Here is a 19,283-nt window from a genome sequence, read left to right as displayed (position 1 = left end):
TAGAATCATAGAATCATAGAGTTGGAAGAGCCCACAAGGGCCATCCAGTCCAACCCCCTGCCAAGCAGGAAACACCATCAAAGCATTCTTGACATATGGCTGTCAAGCCTCCAAAGAAGGAGACTCCACCACACTCCTTGGTAGCAAATTCCACTGCCGAACAGCTCTTACTAAGAAGAAAGCATAAGGACTAAAACTATGCTTAATCATATTTAGTTGAAGAGTTTGTGTTTTTTTTATTCTGTTTATTTTTCTATATAAAAAAACACAGCACAGAAATTGAGCAGTTTATTTTGATTTCCACTTCTATTCCTCCCCCGCTTTTAAGGACAACCTGTTACTTTTCTTAGAATTCTTCTTTTCATCTCTTCCAGATTTCTTATTCATTTTCCTACTGTCTTTTTGTGCTATGTTACAATGAGAAAAAGAAAATGGAAAGCAGCAAAGAAAACCTTCACATTCATTTTAATCAAATGTTCAATATTCTTGCTTTCTATTGTATGGCTTTGTTTATCTGTTCCTTGTCAGCACGACAAAATGATCGCAGCATGGCTACTGTTTCAGAACTGGGCCTATTTTTCTTATTATAAAGTGGGCTCAGGCATATGGTAATCTCTGGAGAATCTGGGGGAACCTGCAGTGAGTTTGCTTTCTTTTGTCAACAGTTCCACATTGTTCTGTTCACAGCCCGGTCTGCTGATCCTTCCAACAGACTCCCCCCCCCCCCTAACAATGGAGCTGATTGCATTCATATGCCCATTATTAAGCAGAATTGTGAAACAGAAAATCTTTACCCCTTTGAAGAAAACAAACTTAAAATGAAGTAAAAACTTCAAAGAAATGTAATAATATTTATAAACTGACAACAGGTTTAGTAAAATGTGGTTATTTTCATCTCATAGGGCGGAGCGGAGCATAATATTCCAGTGGTTGTTTCCAAAATTTCAAAAGAACAACGAGGTAAGTATGCATGCCAGGCTCTTTGCTCAGGGGATTCAGCACAGCATCACTAGATTTATACATTTCAGGCGGGAGAGGAATAACTGAATATTTAAGGGAAAAATTGAAATCTGGACCATGAATGTGCATGGCAGGATATTTTTTAGGAATTTATGAAACTGCTTCATGTCGGGTCAAATCCATTGGTTCATCTAGTTTGGTATTGTTTACAGTGGCAGAGCAAGCCGATTGGGCGCCTGAGTTGCAGGACCAGCCACTCACGGGGGTAGGGCAAGCCAGGGCAGGACGCTCCATGGGGCCTCCAAGGAGTCTGCCTGCCTCCTCCCACTCAGTCGCCCTACAGCTGGGAGGGGGGCAGCGGTGGGCGGACCGTTTGGGGCAGCGGTAGCCTGTGAGTGCCCAAGCCACTGTGACACTCCCAGGAGAGATGTGTGGCTCGGACATGCTGCAGGCCCTGTGGTGAGTGGCACGCAGCATTTTGTCACCCCCTCAGCAGTAACACCCAGGGCGGCCCGCCCCCGCCACACCCCTTCCTCTGCCCCTGATTGCTTACAGTAACAGGAAGTGGCCATCCAGGATTTCAGACAGGGCTCTCTTCCTGCCGCATGTGTAAATGTTGGAGACACAAGGCAGATGTGGGGAGCACTGGGCCTGCAACCCTTCCTCACACTTTGCACATTTAAAGTAAAATAGAATTTCCTTTGTGAATTTTAGCCTCATGTGCTTTAAAACCCTCTTCGATACAAGCCTAATTATTGTCCCTGAACCTTTTAATATGTACAGCACAGATGATTGTAGCTGTGGTGCGCATGCAGTGTGCCAAGCATTCCCAAAATGAATGAGAAGCTTCTGTTTTCATGGAGCGACATCTGCACAACAAAACACCCCAGAAGCGTAGGGTGCACTCATATGTATCCAATTAGGTTTCAGTCAAGTTGTGGCCAGCAAGAGCAAATTCCATAGCAGTTCCCTTCTTTGGCTAGAGCTATGAGGTAGAGCACTATGAGGCTGAATGCACATCACAGACTAATGTGCAGATTGGAACATAGCTGTCCATCTAAGTTTATACTTCTCTGAGAATTGTGATGCTTCTTAGCTCAAGAAACAAAACAAAACATGCATTTAAAATGTTTAGTTTGAGATCAGAGATTTATATTTCAGTGTATTTTGTGCAGATTTTTTAAAGCACAGAAACTGGATGGCAAGTGACCGCGACAAGAAATCTCTAGCAGAAACCCTACAAAATGTCACTCAGATCACAAGATCCACTGCAGCCTTGAATCCTGATACTGTATTTAGAAACAAGAGCTGCAGCTGTTCTTTACATTTTCAGGGTTCAAGACTAGAAACATGTCCTAGATGCAAAAGGAGAAATAAATTTCCCCAATAATACTTTCAGAAAATATTAATTATTTATGTAAATGTGAAATATGAAACCTGGCATGAATTTGTTTTCTTTTGTCACCTATTTCTCATTGTCCTGCTCAACATCCTGCTCCATTGATGCAGCTAATGGAAAAATATAGAGGAAAGGTTGAAATGAAAAGCACATCTTTCATTTATTTCTCTTTCTTTTTAGCGGAACTCTCAGGCTTGCTGTTCATAGGAGATGCAATTCTACAGGTAGGCAAACCCATTCACTTTTGCCAGGTTTTAGTCCCAAGTATAATGTGAATTCTAACCTAAGTGAAGCCAATGCTCAAAATTGTCTTTTCTTTTTTTAAAACTCAACAGATTAATGGAATTAATGTAAGAAAATGCAGGCATGAAGAAGTGGTGAGCTTATACTCCTTTTCTAAAAACCATTGCGGTTCTTAATATAAGTCAGCATAGCTGCACTTCTCTCACAGTGTTCATCATTATGCTCTGTAAGTAGATAAATGATCCAAGATTGCTAAATGATCTAACCTTTGAGTATTGTAACTTCACCATAGAAATGGTTTACTGACCTCAGTTGTGTTACAGCCTAAGGGAGCCTCTGCTTTCTTAGGATTTGTAGGTCCTTTATTTCTGGTGTGCTGTGTGTACCTCCTTTAAGGAATACTATTATGTCTGCTTAAGTAGAGCTCCCTGTACATACCAGATGTGTGGAAAGTTCTTGTGTATACATGGAGACGTGAGGGTCAGGGTACTGGGCCCACCCCCAACATCATGCACCAACACGTTTAGCACAGATGTCTACAGTGGAACCCCTTTATATGAACAGCTCAGTATAGTTGAGGTGCCAGTAGAAGCATTTACCCCAGTGCAAATTCGTGTGTGGGTATGGCAAATCTGGATTGGGACTGTAGCATGGCGTAAATAGTTAAATCTCCTCCCCCACCCCTACAAGGTCTCAATTTAGACTGGGCTCTCTCACACATCCTATTTCCTTTTTCAAAGCTGTTCACACAATTGCCACCCAGTTTGGTCTGTGGAACCTGTGGCCATCGAGATGTTTCTGCTCTACGACTCCCATGAGTGCCAGCCAGCATGACCAATAGTCAGATATGATGGGAGTTGTAGTCTAGCCACATCTGGAGGGCTACAGGTTCCCCAGCTCCGCTCTAAAAGATAAGGTGTCTTGCATAGTTGAGTGATTTAAGAATGCTTTGAAGATGTAAATTCAAGAGAATTATAGCTCTTTTAAAAAGAAGAGTTATAGACTCTTAGAAAATTGTGCATCAAACAGTAATGTAAAGGAGCTACTGATTTCCTCAAGAAACTCTTTTCTTTTTAATTGTATATTGCATTATATGAGGTTCAATAACGAATTAAGTTATTTTCCTAATCCCATTTCTTGGAGCTATACTTCCTTTTTAGTTTTGTGCTTATTTCATCTATGGCTCATCAACTTTCAGAGTCTGATTTGTTTGCAAAAGCAGCTTAATCTTTTGCTAGGCTTCTGTATACTAAAACTGAGATTTTTATTTACTGTGTCTTCGAGCCTTGGTGTTCCAGCAGTGATCAGATTACTTTAGTCAGTAGTTAAGCTAATGCAGAAAATCTCTCTGTGGGAGCAAAATGAGATATTGGGGCTTCAGGAAAAGGTTTGGTTGTATTTTTGAGTGCAGTGCCATACAGCTATGCTAGTATGTCATTGTTTTGTGTTCAGAGTCAATGAAGCAAGATATGAAATGATTGTGAAATTATGCCAGAACCCTTGTTAACCTGATTATGCTTTCTAGAATTAATATTTCTTTTCAGTAATATTTTGCACCGCCAGCCATGCTTATATTTTAGCACCTGACAAATGCTTAACCAAAACCTTAGGCAGGGATGTAAAGTGGGTACTTGTTTGCAAACCTTCAGCCACAGAATCATAGAATGGTAGAGTTGGAATGGACCCTGAGGATCATCTAGTTCAACCCTCTGTAATACATGACTGGATACTTTTATAGATGACTATTCTCCTGCAGCAATCGAAACAAAGCAGATATAAATGAATCAGTAATGACTGGACTGAGAAACGTCTTTAGAAAATTGAGAGGGGCACTTCAGTAAAAAGGACTGTGGCAATATTCAAGGAACAGGACATCCTAGGCAGAATATTTTGATTGAGACCTCCACTCCTCCACTGTGATGCTTATCAGATCCTGGAGCTATTCTTCCCTCTTCTGTTTTCAACTATGCAGCTATTCCTGCTCTATCTTACAGAGCTACAGAGCTCATGTCCTACACAGCCCAAATGCCCACTCCCCCATCTGGCATCTCTAATCTGTGGGCATCAAATTGTTCACCTCTGTGCCTGGCCCCAGATTCCCATCACTTGCTGCTTCTGCCCTGCCACATCTGGTATGTATACGTTGCAGAGGCCTGCTTAGGGGTGAGTAAAAAGAGGCTCACCCCCAAATCAATTGGGATCCATTGAGTGACCCATTTGCTCTTCATTGGCTGCATTCACATGGCAGTTTATTCAATTCTCATGGTGTATCCTTAACTGTTAAACTGAACTTTCATGCAACACAAGAAACCACTTCTGGAAGTATAGCAGAATATATTTTAGTGCTCATGTCAGGGGGACTCCCTACAGGGAGCCTCCCCCCATCATCCTGACCAGCATTTCGCCCAGCGAGAGCAGCAGCAGTGGGTCAGGGGGAGGAAATGAGGATGGGAGCGGAGTGGAGGAGGCAAGGCTCAGCGATGTATCAGAGCCCCTGCACCACTCCAGCCAACAAGCAGGAGAGAGAGCACAACCGCTTCCGTCGCCCGAATTGAGACGCGCGCCCAAACGCAAGGTTAGAGGGCGGCATTTCGGGGTTCCCAAGCTTTTATGCAGAAGAGCACCATTGCCGGATTCTGCAAGTGACTAGGAGGTCCTGATTTCTGCTATCTCTGCACTGTAAATACTATGCACAATAAAACCGTTAAAGACAGAACGGACTGGAGCGTGTTTACTCGGGAGTAGCCGCAGCAATCCCCTGACAGCTCATTTCAATGTTATTGGCTTCCGGGGGGGGGGGAATCATTTGCAAAGAACACAGAAATGAGTGCTAAACTTGGTCTGAGTATTGTCGAAGCTTAAATATAACGCAGAAAATAACAGTTAGGAAAACATTGGGGAAATGGAATAAACTGTCCCATGAATCCCGTGGGGGATTGGATGTCTGTTTAGGTCAGGCACTGAATAGGCTGGATTTCTCCATTTCCCATCTCATCTTCCCAATGGGGAAACCTTGCTTTGGCATTCCTCCATGAGTCACTGCTTGTGGTCCCTTTCCTGTTGCCTGACCATCACATCTTACCCTCCTATAGAAGCAAGCCGTCTGTCTTTCCTGTGCACCTGGTTCCTCAGGCTGGCCTGGCCTTGGGCGTGTGGGGAGATAAGTTGTTTCTAGTTACTCCCCTAATATTGTTGCAAGACATTTCCCCAGTTAGTTATATTTATATATCAAATCTGGGAATTTTAAAAGTGGTGGTAGAAGGAGAGGATGTGGTGACAGAACCATTATTTCTCTGTAGAAGGACCATATTCATTCGTTATTATCTACAGTTAGAAAGATCTCAGGTATCTGGGCTGAAAGAGGCTGTGATAGATCTTGTTGTGTGGCTCAATCATGAAGGGATAGAATTACACACACACACACACACACACACACACACACACACACACATACCAGCAATGTTTTAAATCTTTTTTAAGCTATACCGATCCACAAATGTTTTTCCTCCCACATTGAGTTCATGTCACTTCTCGACTCCCACCTTCCTTGGTGCCTGAGACAAGCACCATGCGACTCAACAGACAGGCTGGCCTGTGGCCATAGCCACCTCCTTCCTGGGAAACAAACACATTTTTTCTCCCTTTCATGTATTATCCTGAAGCTCTGCTGTTTGTGAGTTCAAAGAAAAGTGCATGAAAGAAAAATAAACAAAAACCTAATTATAAATCTGCTTCAAACAGATATTTGATGCATGCAAAGGCAGGTCATATCATTGCCTCTCTGTCTTAATTTCCCTGTCCAAGAGAGCTTTGGCCCGTATCTAATGAGTGTATGTTACAATGGAAGGTGCTGTTGTTTGGAGTGCTTCACAAGCTGTTGTTTTCACAGAATATGAACTTTCCCCAAGTCTGTTAAATTGATGGCAGTGCAAAAATATGCTGTGTATTTTAATGTGCTGTATTAGTATCAAATGCAAAGTTTTGTGGACTTCTTTTCATTTTTTTTAAAAAAACATTCTAATACCTTGAAACTTCTTGTCACATTTAGATAGGACCCTCAGTCCACATCTCCACAGTATATTTACTTATAGGCAGTGCTTTTTTTCTGGGGGGATGCAGGGGTACGCATACCCCTAAACATTTTGTGAATCTAAGTTTGGCATCACTGAGGGGCAGTATTTCAATATGAACAGGAAAATGAGAGTACCCCTAAACATTTTTTAGGGGGGGGGGGAAGCACTGCTTATAGGCAAAGGCTGTTTCTTAGGGCCAAATCAGACTTGATGTCAGCTAATTGTGTTGTTGTTGTTATTATTATTAGGATTTTATTGGGGTTTCGTTTGCTTTACCATTTATTTAGAAGATTTATAAACTGCTTGAGAAAACAACAAGAAGAAAGTGGTGCACAAATGAAATTGGAGATAAAACACAGCTGAAAATCCAGTGTCCTGTTAAAAACAAATATACATAAAACCGTAGTGTCTGTATGTATGTCTATATATAAACATGCACACACACACAAAAATATATATACAAAGATAAAATCATTAAAACTTTTAAAACAGGTATAGGTAACTAAATTATATATCTGGGTGGTCCTGCTGAAATAAGTTATTAAAAAGGTAAAGGGACCCCTAACCATCAGGTCCAGTCGTGGACGACTCTGGGGTTGCGGCACTCATCTCACTTTACTGGCTGAGGGAGCCGACGTACAGCTTCCGGGTCATGTGGCCAGCATGACTAAGCCGCTTCTGGTGAACCAGAGCAGCGCACAGAAACGCCGTTTACCTTCCCGCTGTAGCAGTACCTATTTATCTACTTGCACTTTGACGTGCTTTCGAACTACTAGGTTGGCAGGAGCAGGGACCAAACAATGGGAGCTCACCTCAAATGCAGGTGTCTGAAACAGTATTGTGAGGGTGCCTGCCTAACGCCATTAGGCAGCGTATTCCAAAGTGCAGGTGCTGCACTTGGCAAACCCCTGGCAAATGCGGAACAGACACTGTGTGGCACTTGTAAAAGTGCAAGTCACACAGATGGAAGCCTTCAAGTAGGCTTCTGTGGGGAAAGGTAACACACTAAGTTAACTGGTCTCAAGCCCCATGAGGCTGAATATTGTGGAAGTGGTGTTCTGCTGCCTTCACCCAGATCCTCCAATTGTCCCTATTTTCCAGGGGCATCCCTGGTTTAGAGAAGCTGTCCCAGTTTCTGATTTGATCCCGGAATTTCCCACTTTTATTAGGATGTCCTTGTTTCCATGAGAGAAATGTTGGAGGCTTTGGAGTTACCTAACCCCCAAGCTGTCTGAAGGCAATCCTGTATAAGGAAGGGTTTTTTAAATGTTCAATGTTTTATTATGTTTTATATATGTTGGAATCTGCCCAGGAGGTTGGATCAACCCAGTCAGATGTGTGGAGTATAAATAGTAACATTATTAGTAAATAATGGGACGTTCTTATTTTCATCGGAGAAATGTTGGAGGGTATGTGAAACAATCTTTAATTATTTTTTTAAAAAGAGACTTATCTCCTGTAAATTGTGCAATGTAGTTTTACCCTGCCATCAATTTAACATAAAAAAATTCCTTCAGTAGCACCTTAAAGACCAACTAAGTTTTTATTTTGGTATGAGCTTTCGTGTGCATGCACACTTCTTCAGATACAGTGAAATGGAAGTTTCCAGGCACTTATGTAGAGAAGGGGTGGGGAGGGGTGGGGATGGGGAGGGGGGATCACTCAGAAGGGTGGTGGAAATGGGTGATTGACTGACTGATAGCTGTTGATGACCGCAAACGACTGCAAATGGTTTTGCATGAAAAAGCAAGGGTTGAGATGGCTGAAGATCGCTTATCATGTATAATGAGATAAGAACCCGATATCTCTGTTCAAACCAGGTCCCTCCATGGTTTTGAGCTTGGTGATAAGTTGCAATTCAGCAACTTCTCTTTCCAGTTTATTTCTGAAATTCTTTTGTAGTAAGACAGCTACTTTGAGATCTTGTATAGAATGTCCTGGGAGATTGAAGTGTTCTCCTACTGGTTTTTCTGTCTTCTGGTTCCTGATGTCAGATTTATGTCCATTTATCCTTTGGCGTAGGGTTTGGCCTGTTTGTCCAATATAGAGAGCTGAAGGGCACTGTTGGCATTTGATGGCATACACAATGTTAGAGGATGAGCAATTAAATAGTCCTGAGATGGTATGTTGGATGTTGTTGGGGCCAGTAATGGTGTTGTCTGGGTGTATGTGGCAGCAAAGTTGGCATCTGGGTTTATTGCAGGCTCTGGTACCAGTGTCCATGTTAAGTCTGGTGGTTGTATTATTGTGGGTGAGGAGTTGTTTAAGATTGGGTGGCTGTCTGTAGGCAATGAAAGGTCTTCCTCCCAGAGCTTGAGAAAGGGAGCGGTCATTGTCCAGGAGAGGCTGTAGATCTCTGATGATGCGTTGTACTGTTTTAGCTTGGGAGCTGTATGTGATGACTAGTGGTGTTCTGTTATTTTCTTTTTTGGGTCTGTCTTGCAGCAGGTTCTCTCTAGGTATCTGTCTGGCTCTGTTGATCTGTTGTTTAACTTCATCAGGTGGATATTTTAGTTCTAAAAAGGTTTGCTGTAGATCTCTTAGGTGAGATTCTCTGTCTGTAGAGTTGGAACAGATGCGGTTGTAACGTAAGGCCTGGCTGTATACGATGGATTGTTTGGTATGTTTGGGATGGTAGCTAGAAGCATGTAGATATGTTTGTCGGTCAGTTGGTTTTCTGTATAAGGTGGTGTCTATACGTCCATCCTGTATTTTTATAGTAGTGTCCAAAAAATGTATTTCTTGCATAGATTGGTTCATTGTTAGGTTGATGGTGGGGTGAAAGTCATTGAATGTCTGGTGGAAGGTTTCCAGGGTCTGTTGTCCATGTGTCCAGATAATAAAAATATCGTCAATGTATCGCAGGTACAGGAGAGGTTTGAGTGGGTAGGAGTTAAGGAAACGTTGTTCTAAATCTGCCATGAAGATGTTGGCATACTGTGGGGCCATGCGGGTGCCCATGGCTGTGCCGCTGATCTGGAGGAACAGGTCATCACCAAATTTGAAGTGGTTGTGGGTAAGGACAAAGTGGCAGAGTTTGGTAGCAAAGTCCGCTGTGGTTTTATCTGAAATGGTGTTCCTTATGGCTTGTAAACCATCATTGTGTGGGATGTTGGTATATAGAGATTCCACATCCATAGTGGCTAGTATAGTATTGTTAGGAAGATTGTTCAAATATTGTATTTTCCTCAGAAAATCTGTGGTGTCACGTACGTAGCTGGGAGCACTGATAGCATATGGTTTACCAAAAACAGACTTTGGTAAAGGTTTTTCCCCTCCCTGTGGAGATAACAATAGGGTTTTGCTTCCTGAGGGAAGTGGATTTAGATTTCAGAAGGAGCATGGAAGGAAATGGTTAGGGCCATCTCCCAGAGCACCCCCCCCTCCAGTCAGCAAGGCAGTCCTTTAGGAGCTGCTAAGTAGTAAAATGAAATTCATTGTGCCTAGTTTGGCCTTTAATTGCTGCCACTGGCCTATTTTTGAGACAAGCAATCCTGGAGACGAAGTCCTAAAATAGGTCTTTTCCAAGGAAGCATTTAACCAACCACTCTAGCTAGTCGCTTTTGTAAAATATGAGTGAAAAACTGATACCCACAGAAATAGCATAAGAAGAACAAAATAAATAGGTTTGGACAGGTTTGGCCTTTCTTCACTCACTGGCTAAGTTCTCAAAACCTGTTTCTAAAAGCCCTTTGTTTGGGCCACTTCCAGTAGACTAGATGGGCCACATCCAGTACTGGATGGCTCTGACTCCAAGGCTCTTAAGAACACAAGAGCCTGCTGGATCAGGCCAGTGGCCCATCTAGTCCAGCACCCTGTTCTCACAGTGGCCAACCAGATGCCTATGAGAAGCACAAAACTGGACCTGAGCAGAATAGCACTCTTACTGACTTGTGATTCCCAACAATTGGGATTCAGAGGCATGCATTCTTTCATACCTCCAAAGCCTAGAAAAGGGCATGTGTCTCTTGTCAAGCTATGAGGCAGAGCCAGCCCAGAGAGAGGTGGGGAGAGAGAGAAGGTGAGAGGGGTGGAGGGTACTACTGGTCCACTTTACTCTTAAACCAAAAGGATCCCACATTTTTAAAGTTTCAGCTGCATCTGGGCAAGTCTTGAATGAGCTGAATCACACACCCCTGATAAGTAATAAGTGAATTAATATCTATGCATGTACAAACACCATCTGTTGTGTGTGCCAGACTTAGATAACATATTGGAAATTTAACATATCCACATACTAACCACCAGTATAGATAAATATATACATTTTGTATTTGTATTATATGGAAAATGATAAAATTGCAGACCCTCTGATTGTCCCTATTTTCCAGGGATGTCCCTGATTTAGAGATGCCATCTCAGTTTCTAATTTGATCCTGGAATGTCCCACTTTTCCTTAGGATGTCCTTATTTTCATTGGAGAAATGTTGGAGGGTATGGAGTTATTAGACTCCCGAGCCATCTGAAGGCAATCCTGTATATGGAAGGGTTTTTTTTAATGTTTAATTATGTTTTTATATATGTTGGAATCTGCCCAGAGAGATGAGGCAATGCAGTCAGATGTGTGGGGTATAAATAGCAAAATTATCATTATTGAATGGGACGTCCCTATTTTCATCAGAGAAATGTTGGAGGGTATGAAAATGCATTATAATTGTTATCAGTTCAGTTCTAGGTTCCTGTACGACTGAACTTCTAAACACTGTTTTTTTCCTGTCTGTACTTGTTTTAACTGATTTGTAGCCAATACTGCAACTCAGAGTAGACACATTGAAATTAATGAACACAGCTAACTTGGGTCTAGTAATTTGCATACGTCTACTTGAGTAAAACTTAGTTGGATGTAACCCATTATGCTGCAGAACACTCTGGGATCACAAAATGAAGGCTGAGCCAAATGATCACTAGCAAAAACCTTTGGGGCAAAATCCCCCCCCCCAAAGCATGTCACCTCCTTTGATGACTATCATTTTCCTTCTCCTCTGGCATCATGTTATCATCTCCCTTGCTGCCTGATCCTAGCTAGCCTGTGGTCATGTAGCCATGGAAGTATCATGCCATTCTGTGACCACTCTGTGACCATGCAGTGAAGAAGATGCTCAGGTAACTAGGTGGAACACTTCTGTTATGGCAATGTACTTTCTGGGTAGACAATAAAACTGTCACTGTTCAAGTGTGTTAAGAAAGGAAGTACACTCCTTAGCCAGAAGCACATTCTCCTTTGTCCTGTGCTGTAGAAGATTCATTGTCTGCTGTTATCTGGAAGAGAGAATGTGTTACCTAGACAACATAGGAATATGCTCCCTTCCACATGTAGCTCTAGATTTTGGGCTGCCTCAGCAATTGCAAGGCCCGGTAAAGTCTTGTGAAGCCCCAGATCTTCCTGAATGTACTCTATGGGCTGTTGCACCCTGTAGGCATTGCAGTGAGTAGCAGAAAACTCCTGTTTTCAAATGTGCACTCAGTCTCCTTATTCAGCCTATCATTTTTTCACAGCCATAGGTGTGTTTGTCAACAGAGTGCCTAAGTATGATGTCAACCTCTGATTTCACCTTGAGCGTAATTCCAAAAGTAGTGGGGGTGGGATATTATCTGAGCAAAGCTAATGCCAGTATTGTGTGACTGTTGCAAGATTGGTACCAACTGCAGTTTTCCACCCACTAATTCATGTCAATAAGCAAATTATAATAATTACCAGCAACTAAATGACCAAATTATGATTGACCTAATAGTGTATTGTAAACAAGACGTACTTTAATAATGGTTTTTCTGAACTGTATTGCTAAGTACCTATTTTCTCAAAGGTTTTGGTGGGGGGGGGCTTTTGAAAGGAAGGGTCAAATTGTAATTGTGTGGAAGAGTGAAAATAGATACTTGGCAATTTTCTTTTCTCACTGTTTTATCATTTAATGTCAGCTATGATTGGAAAAATATTTGACCTATTCCCTTCTGAGTGGCATGAAAAAGGAAAGCTGGTGGTAGTTTTGTAAGGTGGTAGTTTTGTAAGGTAGGCAACAATCTGTTTTCCTTGTGACCCAGTTTCCACAGATGTTCAGTACCATCTTCTTTGTTATTCACCACTTCTCATCCTCAGAGGATCCTAAGAGCACCAATAGTACCATACACACACACACACGGACACACACACACTCATTCTAAGCATGAGGGCTCCCCTCTCCAAATCTCTCTTCTTACATTTCTTTGGATGTTGCTTTAGAGGATGCTTCCTCTTATCTCTGTTCCCCTAAGCTGCTCATTCTGCATAAACTTGTTTAGCAGCTTTTTAGTTTCATCTCTTAACAGCAAATAAAAGAGATTCTGTTTTTCAATACTATTTAGTTATGGCCTGTTCAAAAATCGTGTCCTCCCTAAAAGAGGGCATGTGTTGCGGTGAGACCTGGAGACTGACCTCCTGGTTGTGGGTGGGTATATTGGATAGTCACAACACCCGATTGGTAGGTCCCTCATTGCTGGGTTTAATTTGGTCAATGGGGTGCAGTCTAAACAGATTGAGGGACCTATATATACCCATGCACGTGTCCCAGAGCTTCCTCTTTCAGCTTGTGCATCGGAACACCCTCCCACCTCTCCCTAATTTTAGGGCAATTTTGCAATTGACCTTGCTATGCCGTTGTGTTGTCTTTCGTTGGGACAGGGGCACGGCAGGCATTTTCCCCACTTGGCTGATTGGCTGTTGCTATTTGGGTTTCGCCTGCCGCATAGCAAATTGTCACAACTTGTAAGGTTGCGGATAAGCACTGGTTCATGGGATAGGGATGGGAGAACGGTCTTGCCATCCCTATGTGAAGGGTATTCAGTTAAAGAAATCCAGGGACTCAACTTGGTTTGGTCAACAGCCAAGAGGGGATTTTGCCCATGCCTGAGTCCAGGGGAGAATTTGGTGAGTGAACAGAGTCTGTTCCCAGGCTTTTCACCTGTCTCAGGTGTTCACCCTTGGACCTATGATGGAGCTCTGGGTCAGTGCTACTTGCAAGAGTGTAGGGAGCTAGTCGAATCAAAGCCTATGCAACCACTCACCTTTCTGTAATCAATAAAGTTGTGGCCTAAATTCTGCCAAAAACCAAAACTAAAATTTGAGTAAAATGTGTTTTTATTTAGGGGGGAGGTCTCTGGGTCTGAACACGCAACAGAATTTCCACACAACTGTGATCTTGTGTTTCACTTTGCTCTTCCAGACAAGTTTCTGGTGCTTCCAGAAGGGAGATTGGCAAGCCCAGGCTTGTTCTTTAGCTCTTTCCAGGTTAACTTGAGCTGCAACGAAAACTTGTCCTATGGTTTACAGTTGGTGGTTTGCCCAGGAGAGCTAAATCATGGACCTGAGTTCTATGCTAAAATCAGTGCAGACTAGCAGCAGAACAATTGGGGAGGATCAAAGCAGCTGTGATCTCCTTTTCCAAAGGTTGCACACTTGCATGTTTGCCCTAAGCCATAGCTTGACATAGCTTGACTTGCGAACGAGGCCAGTGACACCTTAAATATCATGTTAGTTTTTCTTTTGTTGTTGATATTGCAGATTCGTGTCCAAGGGAGAAAGTGCCATTCAGATATTTACAGCTATAAAAACCATGGCTATAATAGAAATAGAAGTTGCACTCTGAATGTCAATTAACCATTGGCAAGAATGGATTTCTCTGGGATTATTGCCTAATTAGGAATATGAAATGGAAGTGAAGTAAAAGCTGCAATGGGACAAAATTAAAGATGAATTGTGATAAGCATTATCGTTTCCAATGCATTCAAGCCATCACCGTTACGCTCATCAGTGAACACCCTGAACAATTTAATCTAGTTGCTTTCATTTTTTTCAGCACACTGCTAGAATGCTGGCCCAGTATTTTTTTTTCATTTTAGAGTTGTTAATCAACCTACAGGTGTAAAATCATCTCACTTGCTCAAAGTATTTGCAGAAAATAGGGGAGCCCTTTGTTTTTAGAAAAATCTATAAAGCTCTCTGTGGGGATGGGCTATAGCTCAATAGCCTAGCACAACTTTTACAGGCAGAAGGTCCCATGTTCAATCCTTGGTATTTCCAAGGTAGGCCTGGGGAACATAAACCTACCTGAAACACCTGAGACTCACTGCCAAGTCAGAGCAGAAAATACTGAGCTCGGTGGACCAATGGGTTCTTGGTATAAGGCTGTTTCCTGTCATCCAAATATGAGAAAGAGCTCCCAAGGGCAAGCTCTTATTTTCAGTTCAGGTCTAGAGACTAAGATAGAGACACAAGAAGCTTCTGAGGAAGAACAGATTAGATGACAGAAGATTCAGTAGCTGCAGGTATCCTATAAACCAGGCATCCCCAAACTTCGGCCCTCCAGATGTTTTGGACTACACTTCCCATCATCCCTGACCATTGGTCCTGTTAGCTAGAGATCATGGGAGTTGTAGACCAAAACATCTGGAGGGCCGCAGTTTAGGGATGCCTGCTATAAACCAATATTTGATACCCTGGAGCCAATGGCCAAACCAGCTGGAGCTGATTAATGTTGTAGTTGAAGAAAACATCTGCAGGGCACCAGGTTGGGGAAGATGCAATTTTAAACAATGGAGTGTGTAACCTGTGCTGGATACTAATCTTAAATCAGGCTTAACACCTGTTTCTTAAAAAAAATATTGTTGTGTATATTATATTTTTTTAAGGTATGGAGTAGAAAAATTAAGGCCTGTAGGTTGTGTCTAGCCTGCTTAACTTCAGTTTGCACTGCCCATGAAAGATAATTTCAGGGGGAAGGGGGAAGCTGAACTATTATGTAGGACATTATTCCATTGCCTATCTATTCCTATTGTTGGGAGCTTAATATTTTAGTATAGGTTTCAGATTTTGTAAAATAGGGATGGGACACTGTATTGTTAAATCAGTGGCATGGAAGATCGCAAAAAAAAGTGTATGGGAGAAAGCAAAAACTACATTCAGAGGTTTTACAAGTTACGTCTCACAGATGCAGTGCAATTATTCATCTGTGTATGAAAGGCTATCATTATGTGGATGGGCTGAAGCAGGGAAGAAAGGAAGTTTTCACATGGTTTGCAGGTGACAAGACTAATTTTGTCAGAGAAAGCATTTGCTGCAGTACAAAAATATCTTTCTCAACAGAGATTGGAGGCAGAGCAGCCTACGTACTAAGCTGAGAGAGCTGCAAGTATTGATCAAAAGCATTACTTCAAAAACAGATTTGTCAAAGGATTTTGTTTTATGCCACTGTCAAGGTTCTGGAGAGCTCAGCTAGTAGGGGGGAAAGCTTGCAAAAGTTCATTCAAGTTCTTTAAAAGATTTTCTTCTATCCATTTAGTTACCTTTCTTTTGCTAAGAATATTTTTAGTATGCAAAACTGAATTTAAAATTATTTTTCAAGGGTGATTTATAAATAAAGCTGGGTAATAGAAATAAATCTGTCTAACAAATCCTATATTAAAAAGAGTGTGCCCAGCATCACTGTGTGTTCAGTAACATGTACCGAGGCTCATTTTTCAAGTGTGATCACACGTAGGTCAGATACAAAGAATAAGGAAACCAGTTTCATTACTCCAAAGGGGTTGCATAATCAACCATGCCAGCCCTGCCCATTCCATGAGGGGAGTTTGGGATAGAGGATGGAAGTCTGCTATTGAAAGAAATAAAAGAAAAATATTTTGAGAGCTTAAGCCAGGGGTGTCAAACTCAAATTCATCGGGGGCCGCATCAGCAGTTTGGTCACCCTCAAAGGGCCGGTTGTATCTGTAGGACTATGTGTCCACTCTTTATTATCATAAATTATTGTCACTGCATTCAATTATTACTGTTTTTTTGTAATAATGTAAGTAATAACTAGCTCTGAAAGCAGAAACATAGTCAGAATAATGGCAAGTAGATATTCAAATGTACAATTATTGTACAATATATTGAAAAATGATTTTTGGTAACTGCACTGGGTGGTGGAGGCTCGCTAGGGTTTTATGCAGGACCTTTGCAGAGCTACTAGTACCTGGAGATGCTGGGGTCCTTCTGCATGCAGGACAGATGTTCTGCCAGTGAGCCACCACCCTTCACCAAAGGGACTGGCTGAGGTTGACTCACTGAAGCTGCTCTCCTGGTTCCAGGGTTTAAGGGCCAGAAGTATAAAGCAGCATCCTATGTTTCTGAGGAGAGGGAGGGGAGGGGAGGGAGGGAGGGAGGGAGGGAGGGAGGGAGGAAGGAAGGAAGGAAGGAAGGAAGGAAGGAAGGAAAGAGGGGAGAGAAAGAAGAGTAGGAAATAAGGAAGGGAATAAAGAAGGAAAGAAAACGAAAGAGGGAGAGAAGACGGAAAGGGAGAAAGAAGGAAGGAAGTAGAGGGAAAGAAAGAATAAGAACGAGAGAGAGGAAGAAAGAAAGCGAAGGGGGGGGGGGGTCGCCGCCTTGATTCAGCGCCAGAAAAGAGCGCGAAGGGACCCAGGGGCAAAAAGCATTTCCTGTGCAGCGTGAGGCAGCGGGTGTCCGTTTTAGGAGAAGTGCGTAAAGCCTCAGAGTTGCATGTTCGTGAGGCTGAGCCATGGCAGGAGGAGGAGGAGGTGAGGCAAAAGGAGGAGGAGGAGGAGGCGGCTTGCCGGGTCGGTGCCCGGCAGCACCGTGCGGAGAGTCCCGAGCCTCTGGGACGCAGCAGTGCTCTGTAGCACTTTGAATCCTCCTCCACGCAGCGCTGCTGGGTGCTTTGTCTGTGCTTCAGCAGCAGCAGCAGCCGTTTCCAGGTGCCGAGCCGTGGCAGGAGGAGGAGGATTCAAAGTGCTACAGAGCACTGCTGCGTCGCAGAGGCTTGGGACTCTCCGTGCAGCGCTGCTCCGACCGCCTTTCTACCCCCCCCCCCCGGCCCCAGCTGTTTGTCGGCGCTTTGTCAGCACGGCACTTCAGCAGCAAGGTCCCGCTGCTGGGGCGCGCTGGCTGGGGCGCTCGGCGAGCCACATGATGAGGTCTGGCGGGCCGGATTTGGCCCCCGGGCCTTGTGTTTGACACCCGTGGCTTAAGCCATTCTTTGGATGTTTCCTATAAAATCTGGAACCAGTGGCCAAAACAACAACAGCACAAACCCTTTTCTGTTGTACATAGGATGGAGGTGTCCTGAATAACAACTTCCATCATCGCTGGCCATTGACCATGCTTTTGGAGCAGATATGAGTTGTTGTTTAGCAACATCTGGAGAGCCAAAAGTTCCCCACATCTGGCATTGTGGACACAGTTTAGTCACTGACACAGAGCTGTTCAGTGTGGGACCGTGTTTGAAATACCCATCTGAAAATTCTTCTCTCTAGATTAGCAATACATAATGAGTCCAGCTCACAGGCACTTCCCTCTCCCTTATTCCACATTTTATTGACATTCTTATAAAGCCGGCTGTGTAGAGTAGGGCTGGCGACCCAATATAGGTTCATGTTTCTGAGGAGGCAAAAGTATTTCACATCTGGCTGAGAAGTGGCTCAGGTGCGGCATTTGTGATTGCAATTCCAATTCCCCTTCCCCAAAAGAAATGCAGAGAGAAGTTGCACGTGACCGATTTGCTCAAAAGTCTTGCTGCCTTCACTCATCCACTGCATAAATCCCATATATGTATGAACTGGGCCACAACATTAGGACAAAATATACCTCCCTTTTTTATGTTACATTACAAAGCTCAGTCTCAGCCCTTTCTGTCAATTTTCAACCACCGTGTTTTCATGTTCACCCAAGCAGTTTCTGAATAACCATCCCCATCCTTTTTGCTGTTGGAGTTAGACAAAAGGCTGCTCAGAATAAATAAGATTACTGAGTTCTAAGGAGCTGAAGCACAATGTATCTTGCATAACACATGTGAAATTAGACTACTGTATTCATAGTGCTTTGTGTCTTCTGCCATGTCTGAAAATACTTTTAATAAACTACTATTGCAACTCCGAGGGATATGGAGGAATCTCTATAGAGTGTTCAGCAATTCAGAGCTTTCTGTCATAGTGGATGACCTGAGAATACAAATACTGTAAAGTAAGATGTCTGATTAGAGCACTGCATCTCTGGCTGACATTTATTAATGATGTCTAGCAGTATTTAGAAGAAATATTGAAAAAGCTATAGTAACATTTCTAGTCTTTTATTTATTAAGCTTTTATTCTTATTTTTGTGAATTCTCTGAGGTCCCTCTAACCAAATTTCAGTAACAAATGCATCCCACATTTAAATCAGCTCATAAAGGTCTACTTTGATTGTGATTTAAAATTTAAATTATTAAAAATATATGGAGCAGTTTTGGAGGGCATGGCATTTAGAATATTAAAGAGCTGCTTGAAATATGTGGCTCCAGTGTTTTAAGATATTTGAGGAATGTCATGCCAGTTTGTCTCTCAGTATCTTAACCACATGTTGCCAGAAGATAGAAATGAAGTCTGTTGCAAAAGGGAGAGAATAAAGAGGAAGTAGAGGAAGGGCAGCCCGGGCGCTTCCATTAAGGCAAACTAGGCTATGGCCTAGGGCGCCAAAATGGAGGGGGCGCTGACCAGGCTGCCCAACGCCCACCAACGCCCGCCGGTGCTGCCTCAGGCTGCTATCTGGAGGCGTGCGGGGAGTGCGGGCCTGGGGCCGCCTCCTCTGAACAGCTGAAAGGCGGGTG

General features: G+C 42.9%; 1 protein-coding gene across 1 annotated transcript in view; it reads left to right on the top strand.

Moving 5' to 3' along the window:
- SNTG1 (syntrophin gamma 1) overlaps nucleotides 1-19,283 on the top strand; it is a 252,930-nt gene that overhangs the window by 145,883 nt on the left and 87,764 nt on the right. The window contains exons 8-10 of the mRNA XM_060277843.1: nucleotides 903-960; nucleotides 2,540-2,583; nucleotides 2,695-2,736. Of these exons, the coding sequence (XP_060133826.1) occupies nucleotides 903-960; nucleotides 2,540-2,583; nucleotides 2,695-2,736 (144 nt within the window). The remainder of the gene's footprint in view (nucleotides 1-902; nucleotides 961-2,539; nucleotides 2,584-2,694; nucleotides 2,737-19,283) is intronic.

This window comes from Zootoca vivipara, chromosome 8 (genome assembly GCF_963506605.1).
Source record: "Zootoca vivipara chromosome 8, rZooViv1.1, whole genome shotgun sequence".
Classification (NCBI taxonomy): domain Eukaryota; kingdom Metazoa; phylum Chordata; class Lepidosauria; order Squamata; family Lacertidae; genus Zootoca; species Zootoca vivipara.
This window is presented reverse-complemented; position numbering and strand designations above follow the sequence as displayed.